Below are 14,022 nucleotides of genomic sequence, written 5' to 3'. Positions count from 1 at the left end.
CGATTTGTTCTCCTCCTCCCCGGACTCCCTCCCCGCCCCACACCCCCCATCCCCCTGTGTAGCCCGCTGTCTGCACCACTCACTCTTGACACCATCCCTCTGCCTCCCCCCTGCCCGCCCCCCACCCCTTTCCCCCCAAAACTCACAAATGCATCTCAGCGACCCGGCCTGTCGAGCGCCCGATCGATTTTGAATAGAGGGCGCTCCCTGCGGTCCGGAGAGGTCTCCCCGCGGCGAGTCCCGCCCCTGTCACTCAAAGCTCGCAGCGATTGGCCGGTGGGTCTCTCCTCCCTGCTGGAGCCAGGGCCAGCCGGGCTCCAGCGCCTTTAACCCACGGGAGGGGTATTTTTAGCAGCTGTCCGTCACGCGGGCCGCGAGGGATTGGACGGAGCCGCCCCGAGCGAATAGAAAAGGTTCGGTTTCGTGTTTTTGGCTCTTTTGTGTTTTCGTCCCGACGCGCTTCCAAAACGGAATCGGCATCGATCTTTCGACGGTGTTTATCTTTCTCAGATAATATTTCATGTCGCTCACAATGAGCTCAGTATTTGTATGCGGGTTTGGGTCTGTGAGTACTCTCTCTTTCTAACACACACACACACACACATACACACACACGTGTACACACACAAGCGGGGTGGGGTGGGGGGGGGCTTATTGGTGGCAGAGGATACATGCCATCCATTAGTGTATGAAATTCCCTCAGAAGTGCCCCCAGGGTCAGGAATCCTGGGAAATGTGTGACACGCCTGAGGCTCTGATTGGATGGCGGGGTGAAGAGGGCACCTGTAACTGGTCCTCACTTTCTCTTTTTTTCATCCTCCTTCGTTCCTCCTTCTCTTTCGATGGCCCCCTCCCCCAATCGGCACTTCTCCTCGAGGTCTCAGTTCTTTCATCACAGACCTCCTATTCCCTGTTTTAATCACAGACCTGTTCTAGACTCAGTGCTGTTCAGTTCTTTAATCACAGCGTCTAGATAATGCTGTTCTCTTACAAGCTATTCTAGAGAGTGGTCAGTTCTATCACAGACTATCAGACTCAGTGTTCAGTTTTTAATCACAGACCTATCAGACTCTGTGTCAGTTCTTTACAGACCTTCTGATCAGTGCTTTTCATCTTAACGACTTCTAGATAAGTGTGTCATCATAATCACAGACCTGTTCTAGACTCAGTGCTGTTCAGTTCTTTAATCACAGACCTGTTCTAGAGTCAGTGCTGTTCAGTTCTTTAATCACAGACCTGTTCTAGAGTCAGTGCTGTTCAGTTATTTAATCACAGACCTGTTCTGGACTCAGTGCTGTTCAGTTATTTAATCACAGACCTGTTCTAGCTGCTGTCAGTTCTTATCACAGACGTTCTAGAGTCTGTGTCAGTTATTTACACAGACCGTTCTAGGTCGTGCTGTTCAGATTATAAAGCCTGTTCTGGACTCAGTGCTTCAGTTATAATCACAGACTGTCTCGGACCAGTCTGTTCGTTATTATCCAGACTGACTGATCCCAATCGGCACGGAGATCTGATCAGTGTTGGAACTGAGCTGCTCAAGTAGCAGCGATAGGTTTCGTGCCGTGCGGTCGAAGAGCCTGTCAATCTTTACCGCAATGCACTCTGGGAGAAATCGCGGAGCAGCGCGGGCCTGGCGGGTAATTTGTTTACCTAATTTGCCTGGCCTGAAACTGTCACACGGCTCCGTCTCTCCCGCACCTCGCTCAGACGCATAATAAGGATCCCCCGTTTCTGAGGTGGGAAATTATGCCGGCGGAGACGGCGGCAGCCGCTCGCGTCCCGCTGGGTCTCCCCCGAAAAGGCGAGCTGTGGGGAGACCGGGGGGGAGGGGCGCCGTCGCGGACTCCGTCGAAAAAAAGGCCGGCGGGCGCGAAACCCCTCTCAGCCTGGCGACGCGGCGGGGGGAGAAGCGCCGGGGTCGAAGGTCGGGTCTCGGGCGCGGCCGCTTTGGGAAAAAAAGGCGACGGGTGCGTTTGGCGCCGCGCGCTGCCGCCGGGGATCTCTCGGCCCTGACCTTTGACCCCCCCCGTGGACGGTAAACGCCCCCCCTCTTTGCCAGGGGGGGGACGCGGTGAAAAACGTACCGCGCGTCTTCGTTCTGCTGCTGGTCTTTGACAGAGCAGGAGACACTGCATTAAAAACCGAAAAGGAGCTTCGTCTTAACAAGTGTTAATCTTCAAGTGTGTGTGTGTGTGTGTGTGTGTGTGTATGTGCTTGCTCATGTATGTCTTTGAGTGCATGTGCATTTGTAGGTCTGTGTGCATATAGATGGATTTTAGCATTAGTGTGTGTGTGTGTGTGTGTGTGAGTGTGTGTGTGCTTGCTCATATATGTCTTAGAGTATGCTTTGTAGGATCTGTGTCATATAGGATTTCACGCATAGTGTGTGTGTGTGTGTGTGTTTGTGCGCATGCACATATATGTCTTTGAGTGCATGTGCATTTGTAGGTCTGTGTGCATATAGATGGATTTTAGCATTAGTGTGTGTGTGTGTGTGTTTGTGCACGTGCACATATATGTCTTTGAGTGCATGTGCATTTGTAGGTCTGTGTGCATATAGATGGATTTTAGCATCAGTGTGTGTGTGCGTGTGTTTGTGCGCGTGCGTGCGTCTGTGCGTCTCTGAGTATCTCTGTTTACATGCACTTTTTTCACACCATCCGCGCACTCTTCACGGAGCAGCGTGTAGCCGCGCTGTTTTTAGCACGAGGCGCTGTCGCTTTCTGAGGTTCCCCCCCTCGTGAAAACGCTTCACACAGTCTGCTCCTTACAGGAAGCGTGAAGACAACCTGCTCTTCGCTCTTCGCACCACACGCAGACGCATACGCACACACGCACACTCGTGTACAAATACACACGCGTGCACGTGCAAATGCTGAATCCTGATCCCGCTCAGACATTCATAATCTTATATAAGCCTCATGTAAGTTTGACAATACAGTAATCGGGATTCCCTCAGTTAAATCACGAAAATGTGGGTGTGCGGTTGTAACATTTAATTCAGTGTGCAAGTGTGAGAACTTGTGGAATTCCCTTAATATGTTCATTTGGAAAGGGGTTTAATGAAGAACAGTCAAAAGTCTGATGCCCTGTTATCACGCTCGATTATATGGTTTCTCTCCCCCTCCGTGGTTGCAGACAGTGACTAGACTAGAGCAAACGATCAAATCCAACGTGTTCAGTTCGATGCATCAGGCAACCCATTTAGTCCCTCGTCATTTACGAAGTGACACATAAATGCTCCTTGTTTCCGACCAATCAGTTCACTAGTATTTTTTATGAGCTCAACTCTTTGGGTGTCTTTAAAAGAGCCTGACAGAAATTAGACCAGAAGGATTCTGGGATACTTTCTGTTACCGACTCTAAGGGTTACTTGAACATGCTGTTTTATCTTTCTGCGTATCTGTCATTCTTCAAAATTCTCTGACAGGTGGGATTTGTCTTTGTATAGATCCAGGTATGGCAGGTCTGTCTTACGAGATGTACAGCGGTTGGAACAATTTTAATTATGGCGGAAAAGGTACCTCATAAATGCATGACAAGCTAGCAACAATGAGTTAAACAGAAGGCAATCTGCATGATAATCAGCACAGGAGGGTAATCTCCTGCAGGTTTGGGGTTATTATCATATTAATGCCTCCCTGGCCCCGTTTGGTGAAAAGAAAAATAAATTCTGAAAATTCCTTCCCATGGTTCCTTGTTGGGATTTGAGACAAGAGCACACAGACACACAGACTTACACACATGGATACACAGACACACACACACTTACACACATGGATACACAGACACCACTTACACAACTCATCCCTAACAACCAAAGCTCGGCAACACACACACACACACACACACACTCACACAGCCACCCATCACACACAACACACACACAACCTACACACGGCACACACACACACACTTACACCCCACACACACACTCACTTTCACCACACACACACACGGTGCCACTCTCCAGCAGGTGCAGCACATTAAGCGCTCCACACACTGTTATCAGGAGCTCCTTCTGAAATCAAGACCGTCTGAACTGTACCGGCGTGTGCAGCTAAAGGAGTCACATGATATCTGCGGGGCCGAGTGGGCTGGTCCGCACGGTCAGCAGCGCAGGTGATCAGTCAGCGCGCCAGACGCATCAGAACTGCATTGCTTGTACTGACCCAGATCAGTGGCTTCAGACTCCATTCAGAAACTGCATCTGCTCTGTAACTGATCCAGGATCAGCGCGCTTCGGGTGCCATTCAGAAACTGCATCTGCTCTGTAACTGATCCAGGATCAGTGCGCTTCAGACTCCATTCAGAGACTGCACCTGCTCACAGCAGAGCTGCTACCTGGATACTACAGTAACATCTGCTCTATAACTGATCCAGGGTCAGCTGTATCGGCATATTCCGCGGCATTTGTAAGCCCTAGCCTAGGTGTGCTTGTGTGAGTGTGTGTGTGTGTGTGTTTCTGTAAAGACAGACAGAAATGTATTTATTTCTATATTTTAATAGATTTTTGGACAAATTGTACATATTTGTGTTCTGGCCTCACATCCCGACAATAGAGCAATTTTTTTTTCAGATGACAACAACTAAATGAATAAAAAAGACACCGTCCTTGTTTCTGATTTGTTGTTTTCTTGTTCCGATGGCGATTTATGTTTATTTCTTTTTCACCTAAAATGCATGTAGAATTTTTCAACTTGTTTTTTATTTATTTTTATTTGTTATGTATGACTTTTTGTAGTCGAACATATAACCTTCAGCTTGTTCAAATGAACAGCACCGTCGCTCTGACTCACCGTCGCACTGTGAGAGACGTAAATTTAGGCAATGCTGACGCTTAGTGGCGAAGAATAGTGCAACCTGGTTGTTCCGAAATAATTTGTTCATGCAAGCTGAATATTTATAATATTTTTTTTAATGAGAAAAACGAACGCATTTGTGTTAAGATGTGTCATAAATGTGTCATAAATTATCGGCATGTTTTTATAAAGCCGTGCTTGTTGTCTATCACTTTCTTCGCACATCTACATTACTTTTGCCGGCGAATAGTTTCACCCATGTCATTCAGTAAATCCGCGGCATCACATAGTAAAGTTTCTCTGATAAATATGTCCAGTTCTTTCACTTTTTATGAGGTTAAGCTGGCCTGGCCAGTTCGAATTTCTGTTACACCTCATTTGCATGATTTCCCCCCTGCCTTTCAGAACTTAGAAGGGGATGTTCAGAAACCCGAAGAAAACACAAAACTGCATTTTGTGTTTTATTGTTACATGCTGCTTGTTTAAACAGCGTTTGAATTTGAGCGACCGAGTTCCACGAATTTTCCATGGTCATTCCATACTAATTTTATCCCCATCGTGGAGGAATTTGAGGCCGTTGACCATTGTTCAAAGGGCAATACAAAGGAATATAAACACATACTAAATAATAGATTACTTCTTCACTAAGAAATACGATTCAATTCAATTTTGATATTTAATCGGATCGTGTGCTGATTTTAGTAACACAAACACTTAATTAGTTCAACCGACAAATTCACCAGTCATGCTCAATTGTACCGCTAGAGGGCATGATAACCACAGAAATGCTGAACGTAACTGTTTTGACAGTACATTTCTAAATAGTGTGTGGCTGGACGGACATACAGTAGCCTATGTGGCGCTCTTGAGTTTGAAATGGAAGAGAAAACGCAATCATGAGCGAAACCAATCATGGTCACAACCGTTTAAAAAAAAAAAACTATTTTGTTTGATAAAATACGTCATTAAATAATTTATGGGAAGTCATAGGGAATGTAAATTATTATACTACATTTAAATTTGTAAAATCAATTTTAAAAAATACGCTTGATTTAAAGAAGGAAACACCATAGTTGGGCTGTATTATTGGCCTATAGTACTTAATTGCATAGCACAATAAAGCCAATATATTGCTATCACACATATCCAACAGAACTTTTTTGGACTCAAATGGTCAGGGGGACGTGGATGATTTGTACTAGTCAGTTTTAATATAAAAATCTCTCGAAATTCACAGGACGAATGTTCCATGTAAAATGCGTAAAATGGATAAATGCGCATTCTTTGGAATGATTCAACGAAAGATATATGGCATTGAATTGAATTCCGCCTTTAAGGTGCATTCTCCATTATGAGATGAAAACGGCTCTTTTGTCCTTGCGTCCTACGCCATCATATACAAAATACACGTGTCTTATAATATTGCTGCAAAAAAACAAACAACTAATTTCATCTCTGCGCCACGTTGGAATTTAAAACCATTTCTGACGGACAAATATATAGCTATTTAATCACAGTGTGCTAGTGTTCAGCCGCTTCACTGCATTGAATAATTCATTAATAATTAACCCGTGTTATATAAATAGCCTGTCTGCAGCGTTCAAAGGCGTTAAAAGGATATTTTTGAACTTAACTTTTATATGCACACGGGCAACTACTGTGGTCAAGTGGTAGAACAAAACACCGTTAAATTGAGCGTCGACTTCTGGCGTATCCACCTCGCAGTGTTCACTTGGACTACCGTATTGTCTAAGTGTGTCAGAACGTTCCGGGCAGAATGGGAGTCTTTATTCAGCAATAGCTCCGCGAGTGGAAAGGTTCCCTGTTGCTTACTGTCATCCGCGGGCCCTTTAAGGATGCGGTCGCTGACATTGACGAAATTTCCTGGTTCTGAATCGTTGTGGACCTCCCCGAAAATCAACAATCAACGCACACGGGTTTCTCGCATGGAGGTGCACTTGCGTGTGACCCAAAGCTCTGGAGAATTGACCATCGTTTCGGACAACTGAAGGGAGGACGAGATCTTTTATGGAGACGACCGTCCAGGTCTGGGCGTGGGGAGTAAGGAGTCTTTGCGTGATTTCTTAGTGCGCTTACTGTAGCGTTGCCAAGGCGAACCTCGGAATCAATTGCGAAATCCAGTTGTTAATGAAACTTCCCTACCATTTATGTGCAAGGTACGAAACATGTATTTTTTTTGTTACCTTTTCCGATGTTATAACTAGCAGCCGGTGAACGACCGGCAGTGTGACACCAGCTTTTGTTAGTTCGCGGCTCCAAGTACATTTGCTGGTCGATTGGAACGTGCGCGGCGTATTCTTAAACACACCCTGCTCTACCGATTCCACGCCGCTAAGAAAATAGGGAAAATGTCATTCTGCACAACGTGTTTACTTTCTTGCTTGTACTTTAATAGCAGAATACTCTTTTCTCAGAATCCGTAAAAAGATGCTTGGCTGTTAACTGTGCACTCATTTGGTTACATTGTGTCACTGCCAACACAATACTGTTGCACCCGCTTAGTGAATGAGCCGCCCATCTACAGTAGGAGACCGGTGAACTGCAGCTAGCATCAATACCAATAAACGCATTTTAATGCGTAGCCTATATGTTTCTGACAGTTTATCATACTTTCAGAGCGAAATCTGTAAGGACGGACTGTAAATGCGTTTTCTGTCACGTTTCTCCATGCCGGCTTCAAGATAGTTCATGTTCATTCATGTTGCGTGGAGCGAAAAGAATCTAGGGACAAGGCCTTGGAGGCGTATTTCTGTGGTTTCTGACAGTTAACGCAGATTTGGCCAGTCTCAGGTGTTCCTTAATTACGGACATTTTTCGGAAGTCAAGCGGACAGGTGCTTCGTTTTTAGTTTTTAAATAAACGAGTGCGCTTTCTGTGTTTAAATTGTCGATTCGTGTTACAGTTTTCACCGTTTGCTAAACAATGACTTCATTGTTAATAAACTCGTTTCACTTCAAAGATAAGCACAAACAGCCCTAGTAACTCACGCAAGATAGCGAATCCGCCCACGCCCCCGTTTTTACAGATGGACTTTGATAAGGGATGTGGCTCCATGTAGGTCTAAATTGCTGTGCAAGGGTGTTATCTCTTGCAGGGGAGATCTAATAACGGCGGATCGGAGGTCTTAAAGCAAGGTAAAATGCTTAGCCAGCACGACTGATTCATTTACAGCGATATTGTATTACATTTGACTTGCAGTTTGATGTGAAACCGCTCCTCGGAGTCATACAGAGGAAGAAAGCCAGTACATAAATGTGCATTCTTTATGCGCCTTGTCTTTAATACATACAGTATTTATGAAGTGATATAAGTATATGAAGTCATATATAGTCTCAGTTTTGACATTTCCGATCATATTGCGGCCAGTTGAGGATTTAGGTCTTCAGATGTAGAAATGAAGGCTGGCAAAGTGACAGCCATTATTGAGTTGTCACTGTTGAGGCATTTGTTACAAACATAAAACTTACACATAAAACCCACCCAAAAGCCTAATGTGTTCTGTTTTCAGGAAACATGAATTTACACAAGGGGAAAACATTTCCTTGTGAAGCATACTTTCCCATATGTTTATAGACCTTTTGGTGACTTCCTGCAACTTTCTGCACCGTTGGAGTCTTGGGAGTTCGGAACGTTTTCCTCCTTCCTAATTTCCAGACAGCTTAGCAAATAGTTAATTGTCAAACATTTCATGTTGGCTATAGCTGTTAGCCTCAAAAGTGTATTGGGACGTCACAGTGACTTGGGAAAGCACCCTGATAGGGTAGAGGTTAGAGGTCGGAGGTCAGATGTAATAGTAGCTGCACGGTGGGCCGGACACCTGCTGCTGTCCTGGAAATAACTTGGGCTGTGAAAACCCGACAGTTCTCACCCGTGCATTTGAGAACACCCTTGCTTAAATATATGTCCTGGTGTCAACAGTCCAAAATATATAAATAGTCCAAAATGAATAAACCTAAAATGTGATTGAACTTTATTTTCACCGTGAGTAGTTTTACTTAATAGCAAAGAGGACTACAGAATGTTTGGAAGATGACTGTGCACGTTAGCCTGCTGTGCAGTTTTCCCTTTTGAATTCTCCACCCAGCTAGGCTAACATGCATCCTCAGGTGCACATTGAGGCCCTGCTCTGCAGCCGTTAGATCCTTACGTTGACGCAACGTTTACTCAACGTTTGGAGAACTTTTGGAGGGTTTACGCGCAGTTGCGGGCAGCACTGGAAGTGTGGACACGCACACATCAGTTGGACAGAGGAATTAAACACTAATCTTAGCCTTCAGGTTAGTATAGATTAATCATATTATTCAGGGTATTCAGAATAAAAAGCCACGGAGAGTTTATTCTGTAAAGAACAGAGAAAGGAATTGATCACATGGTTCATGGTTCGACCAACCACCTGCATCCCTCTAGGAGCCAGGGAGCCGCAGATTGGTTTTCAGATATTTATCGGATTTTTCCGGAAACGTTTAAGTGACCTTCGATTTCCTGTAAAGCCGGAGTGACATAAGAAAAGGAAGAGAAAAACTGCTGGTCATTTTCACCTTTGCCCCTCCTCCCACACCCTTGCGCGTGGGACTGAGAGACCCTGTGCCTGATGCACCTCCGATGGCTAGTTTATTACTGTCAGATGCCGCGTTCCCTAATGACACATGGCCTGCACTGTAGAAAATGCTGAGATCCTGTCCTACCTGGCCGTCGCTAATCAATCATCAGTGTGGCGTCGTATGTAATCGTTTGTGGCCAATCTGTAGTAAGGAAATGTGTGTGCGTATGTGTGTGTGTGAGAGCAGGTATGAGACTGTGTCGGGTGTGAGTGTGTGTGCGTATGCTTGTGTGTGTGTGTGTTTGTGCGTGTGCTTGTGTGTGTGTGCTAGTGTGTGCGAATGTGTGACTTAGCGTTGTCTGTGTCCCCGTGGGTTATGCTGGCTTGATGCTTTTCTGGTGCTGCTGTGCGGGGAGGTGGGCACGCCTTCCTGCCTCTCAGCGAATAGCCACGGGTTTGAGAAGGGGGGGGGGGGGGGTTTGGGGGGAGCTCTGCTCTGTCATGCAGCAGGTAGCATCAGGGCCTGTACCGTTCATCTGCCCAAAAAGACTGGGCTGAGCCGTGGTTCTCTCCTTAGTATTCATAAATTCATCGATTGATCCCAGGTGTGTGTGTCTCTGTGGTTGTGTGTGTCTGTGTGTGTGGTTGTTTGTGTGTGTGTGTGTGTGTGTGTGTGTGTGTGTGTGTGTGTGTGTGAATGTGTGTGTGTGCAGAATCCAGAATCGCTTGTGTCCTGCAGCAGTCCGCTCAGCGTGAAATTTTACAGGGTTCGGCATTTCTGTGCTTGAGAGGCGGGGCTTCGGGGCCTTCGCGTTTTGATTGGATCTCGTGAGCGTCCGGCCCAGCTGGCACAGCGGGGCCTTTTATTACCATTCAGAGGCCACCTGCTGCCTCTACCTGTGCCGGAGGAGGTGAGAGTGACAGGCTGAAAGGACGTGCGTGATTGGCCTACACAGTGTGCACATCCTTACCATCAGCCAATCAGCACGCACGTCCTCAAACTCTGAAAAGATACAAAACTGCTTTTCATTAGGGCTTTTATATGCTGTATATACACACAGCTTTATACTACAGTATTTACTGCATTAACAAGGGTGTTTCAGATGCTAATTACCAGGGAAACAAAAAAACAAAAAACAAAATGGCAGTTAGATGAATGTTTTCTCCCCCCCTTCCAGAGCAGAGCATCTGTTGAATAAGCAACACGCTAAACCGAAAGTGTAAATCAGCGTAAGTGCGTCTGCTGAGCCGGCGAGGTGCGTGATGCGCTGGAAGCTAAATCTGTTCCTGTTGCAGCCTTCCCTGAGCACCGTCGGAAGCGCGCGGAGTGCCTGTCAGTTATCTGGGGTGTCGCTGGCTGCAGTTATCGGGGTTTTAACTGGCTGCAGTTATCAGGGTTTTAACTGGCTATAGTTATCAGGGTTTTAACTGCAGTTATCAGGGTTTTAACTGGCTGTAGTTATCAGGGTTTTAACTGCAGTTATCAGGGTTTTAACTGGCTGCAGTTATCAGGGCTTTAACTGGCTGTAGTTATCAGGGTTTTAACTGCAGTTATCAGGGTTTTAACTGGCTGTAGTTATCAGGGTTTTAACTGCAGTTATCAGGGTTTTAACTGGCTGCAGTTATCAGGGTTTTAACTGGCTGTAGTCATCAGGGTTTTAACTGGTTGTAGTTATCAGGGTTTTAACTGGCTGCAGTTATCAGGGTTTTAACTGCAGTTATCAGGGTTTTAACTGGCTGTAGTTATCAGGGTTTTAGCTGGCTGCAGTTATCAGGGTTTTAACTGGCTGCAGTTATCAGGGTTTTAACTGGCTGCAGTTATCAGGGCTGTAACTGACTGTAGTTATCAGTGCTTTAACTGGCTGTAGTTATCCAGGGGTGAGGCGGTCGAACCTGGCCCGGTTAGTGTGGCAGTGGGCTGAGTTTATGAGGCTGAGTCAGTGGGGACTGAGCCGAAGCACAGAGCTGTTTGCTGGGCCTACAGACTGTAGGCAGCGGAAATAGAAAACGTTAGGCCAGAAAAGTTCTCTGCATCAACCCATTAAACAGCATTAAAAAGCATTTAGACCAGTATTCAGTAATCAGTTTAATTTTTCACCCATCGTATCTGCTTTGGCTCGAATTTCATTATTATTATTATTGCTATTAATTATAGTATCAATAATAATAATCTGAAATATTACATTTCTATTTCCAAACAATCCCTGTAGAAAGTTTGTCACTGTGAGAAAAAAGACTGTACACTTAACTGCCCTGTGGCAATGGCTTGGACTGAATTTGACCCGAGTCTACTTTACTGCAACCTTCATTAACCCTTTGAAGAGGAGGTTCTTTGGAATGGCGTGTTCTAGAACTCCACTGCTTTCAGTTACCAGTAGCCATTGTGACATCAGCATTAGAATGTTCAGTTAAGAGCCGCTGCTCATCTCACCCAGGGCCACCGGCCGTTCGCCTCTCCCCCCCTCCACCCCCTGGCCCACTCGCAAAAGGACTGCCCTGCGTGCCTGAGAGAGAGCGAGAGAGAGAGAGAGAGAGAAAGGCGCAGCCCAAGAGCGCTTTTATCTAACGGAATTATTTATCAGGCCGGGGCCAGGAGGACGCGTAACAGGTGGAGGAAGCGTCTCTCTAAACCGGGCTCGAGCTCTCCGCCCTGACGGACGAGCTCCGGCGGCTATTCATTAGCGCTCGGACTTTCCATTAGCGCGCGCGAGAGCCGCGCCTCCGTCTGACGGGCGGCCTCAGATAACGCTGGATTACGACGATGAGGATGATTACAATAATATTAACAGTGCTGCCGTTACTGTTATTAAAGGGAATCACCAGCACCACCATCATCATCATCATAAGAACTTTCTTGGCTGCCGTTCGTCCCTCTGGAGCATCAGTGTGGTGTCTTTTTCCGGAGACCAGTTGATCATATCGGGCCATCACCGGGGCCGCGTTACTGCGGAAACGCTCATCGCTAGGGAAACAATTTCAAAAAAGCTGGCCGGCACTCTTTTCAGTTGAGCGTAGTAGAGGCGGCGAGCGGGAATCGGGACGCGACGGCGGGGGGTTCTGGTGCTTCCGCAACGATGCGGAGTGCATTTTTCTGGTCGCCGCGCGGGTTCCTTGCCAGGCAGGGTTAATCGGTACAGAGCGATCGTCCGTGTCGTGCACCGTATACTAAAGCTTTTCTGAAGAGGGGCGGGTTAGGAGATGACGATGCTCTGGTCCACTGAGCACGATTCCTGAATGACCCCTGAGGTGGCATTTATCACACAGATAAACCAAGCGTGAGCTGATGACCTTTCTCGTAGAAGACTGGCGTGGTGTTCCTCCTTGTGGAATTCCGGGCACTGGTAGGCTCTGTGTCGCAGCTCACGGGGGCGGCATTGCCCCATTGTTTGTGGCCCGAAAACCTGTCAAGCGACTTTACTTTCGGGTTTCCAGTTTTTTCACTTCCTGCACCATGCAGTACAAGTCTACGATGAATGCTTTGGAATTGCCTTCCTGTGTGTGTGTGGGTCTGCATGTGTGTGTGTGTGTGTGTGTGTGCATGTGTGTGTGTGTTACACATCCTTCCTCAGGCTGTAGTATGCGGGAAAATGCAGACAAGCGCCACACGCTCTCCTCTGAATCGCGCGACCTTGCCAGCTGCTTCTTTTTCGTCCAGGCGGGCGGCGTTGTGATCCTCGTCCTTTTTGTCCCCCCAGGGTTGCCGTTCGCCATGCTGAGCTGAAGCGGAGGGACGCCGTTGAACATGCTAAAGCGCTTGGACAAGATCCGTTTCAGAGGTCAGAAGCGAGACGAGTTCCTGGATCTATCCGAGTCTCCCAACGCGTCGGACAATGAGTGCGGCGACGAAATCCTCCTGAAGCCCCGCCCCTCCGGCCGAGACACGGAGGACCTCCGGGACCCCGTGAGTGCCCTGCTTCCTGTGATGTCATCGGCGTAGACTTCCTGTTTGTTACTGCTCTCATCTCTGTGATGTCATGAGCGTAGACTTCCTGTTTGTTACTGCTCTCCTCTCTGTGATGGCATGAGCGTAGACTGACTTTCAGTTGGTACTCCATCCCTTAGATTTCATCAGCACAGACTTCCGATCAAGTACAGTCCTCTCTGTGATGTCATCTATATAGACTTGTTTGTGATTGTTAGTGTTCTCCTCTCTGTGATGTCCTCAGCGTAGACTTCTTGTTTGTTAGTGCTCTCCTCTCTGTCATGTCATCAGCATAGATTTCCTGTTTGTTAGTGCTCTCCTCTCTGGGATGTCATCTGCGTAGACTTCTTGTTAGTGCTCTCACTGTGATGCCATCAGCAAAGATTTACTTGCACTCAGAACTCTCATCTGTATGATTTAATCAGCATAGATTTCCAAACTGTCCTCTCTGTTATGTCATTCATTCAGGTGTCCTGCTTTCATTCACTACGTCACAAAAACATTCAACTGTGACATTACCAGCCAATCACAGGAATCTGAGAAAATGATGTAAACATACAGAATTGTATTGCTTCTCTTGAATATTACTCAGAGTAAGCCTAAAAATCCTACTCATATACTGCACCTTGGTAAAGATTCTTAACATGTGGAAGAAGTCAGATTAGATTACTTGAATACCTGAGTGTACGAGCCAATTCAATTAACAAATTAATCAAAGTGCTCTTTAACACTGC

The 14,022-nt window shown here is 46.5% G+C and overlaps 1 protein-coding gene across 1 annotated transcript in view; it reads left to right on the top strand.

Annotated features, from left to right (window-relative positions):
• The first annotated feature begins 6,453 nt into the window (after positions 1-6,453).
• The window catches only part of LOC135245515 (GRAM domain-containing protein 4-like), a 31,306-nt gene continuing 23,737 nt past the window's right edge, over positions 6,454-14,022 (top strand). The window contains 3 exon segments of the mRNA XM_064318602.1: positions 6,454-6,982; positions 13,062-13,094; positions 13,096-13,267. Coding sequence (XP_064174672.1) covers positions 6,954-6,982; positions 13,062-13,094; positions 13,096-13,267 — 234 coding nt within the window. The 5' untranslated portion in view covers positions 6,454-6,953.

Source organism: Anguilla rostrata, chromosome 19, assembly GCF_018555375.3.
Source record: "Anguilla rostrata isolate EN2019 chromosome 19, ASM1855537v3, whole genome shotgun sequence".
NCBI lineage: Eukaryota > Metazoa > Chordata > Actinopteri > Anguilliformes > Anguillidae > Anguilla > Anguilla rostrata.
Note: the sequence above shows the minus strand (reverse complement) of the source record. Positions and strands in the feature narration are given on the sequence as shown.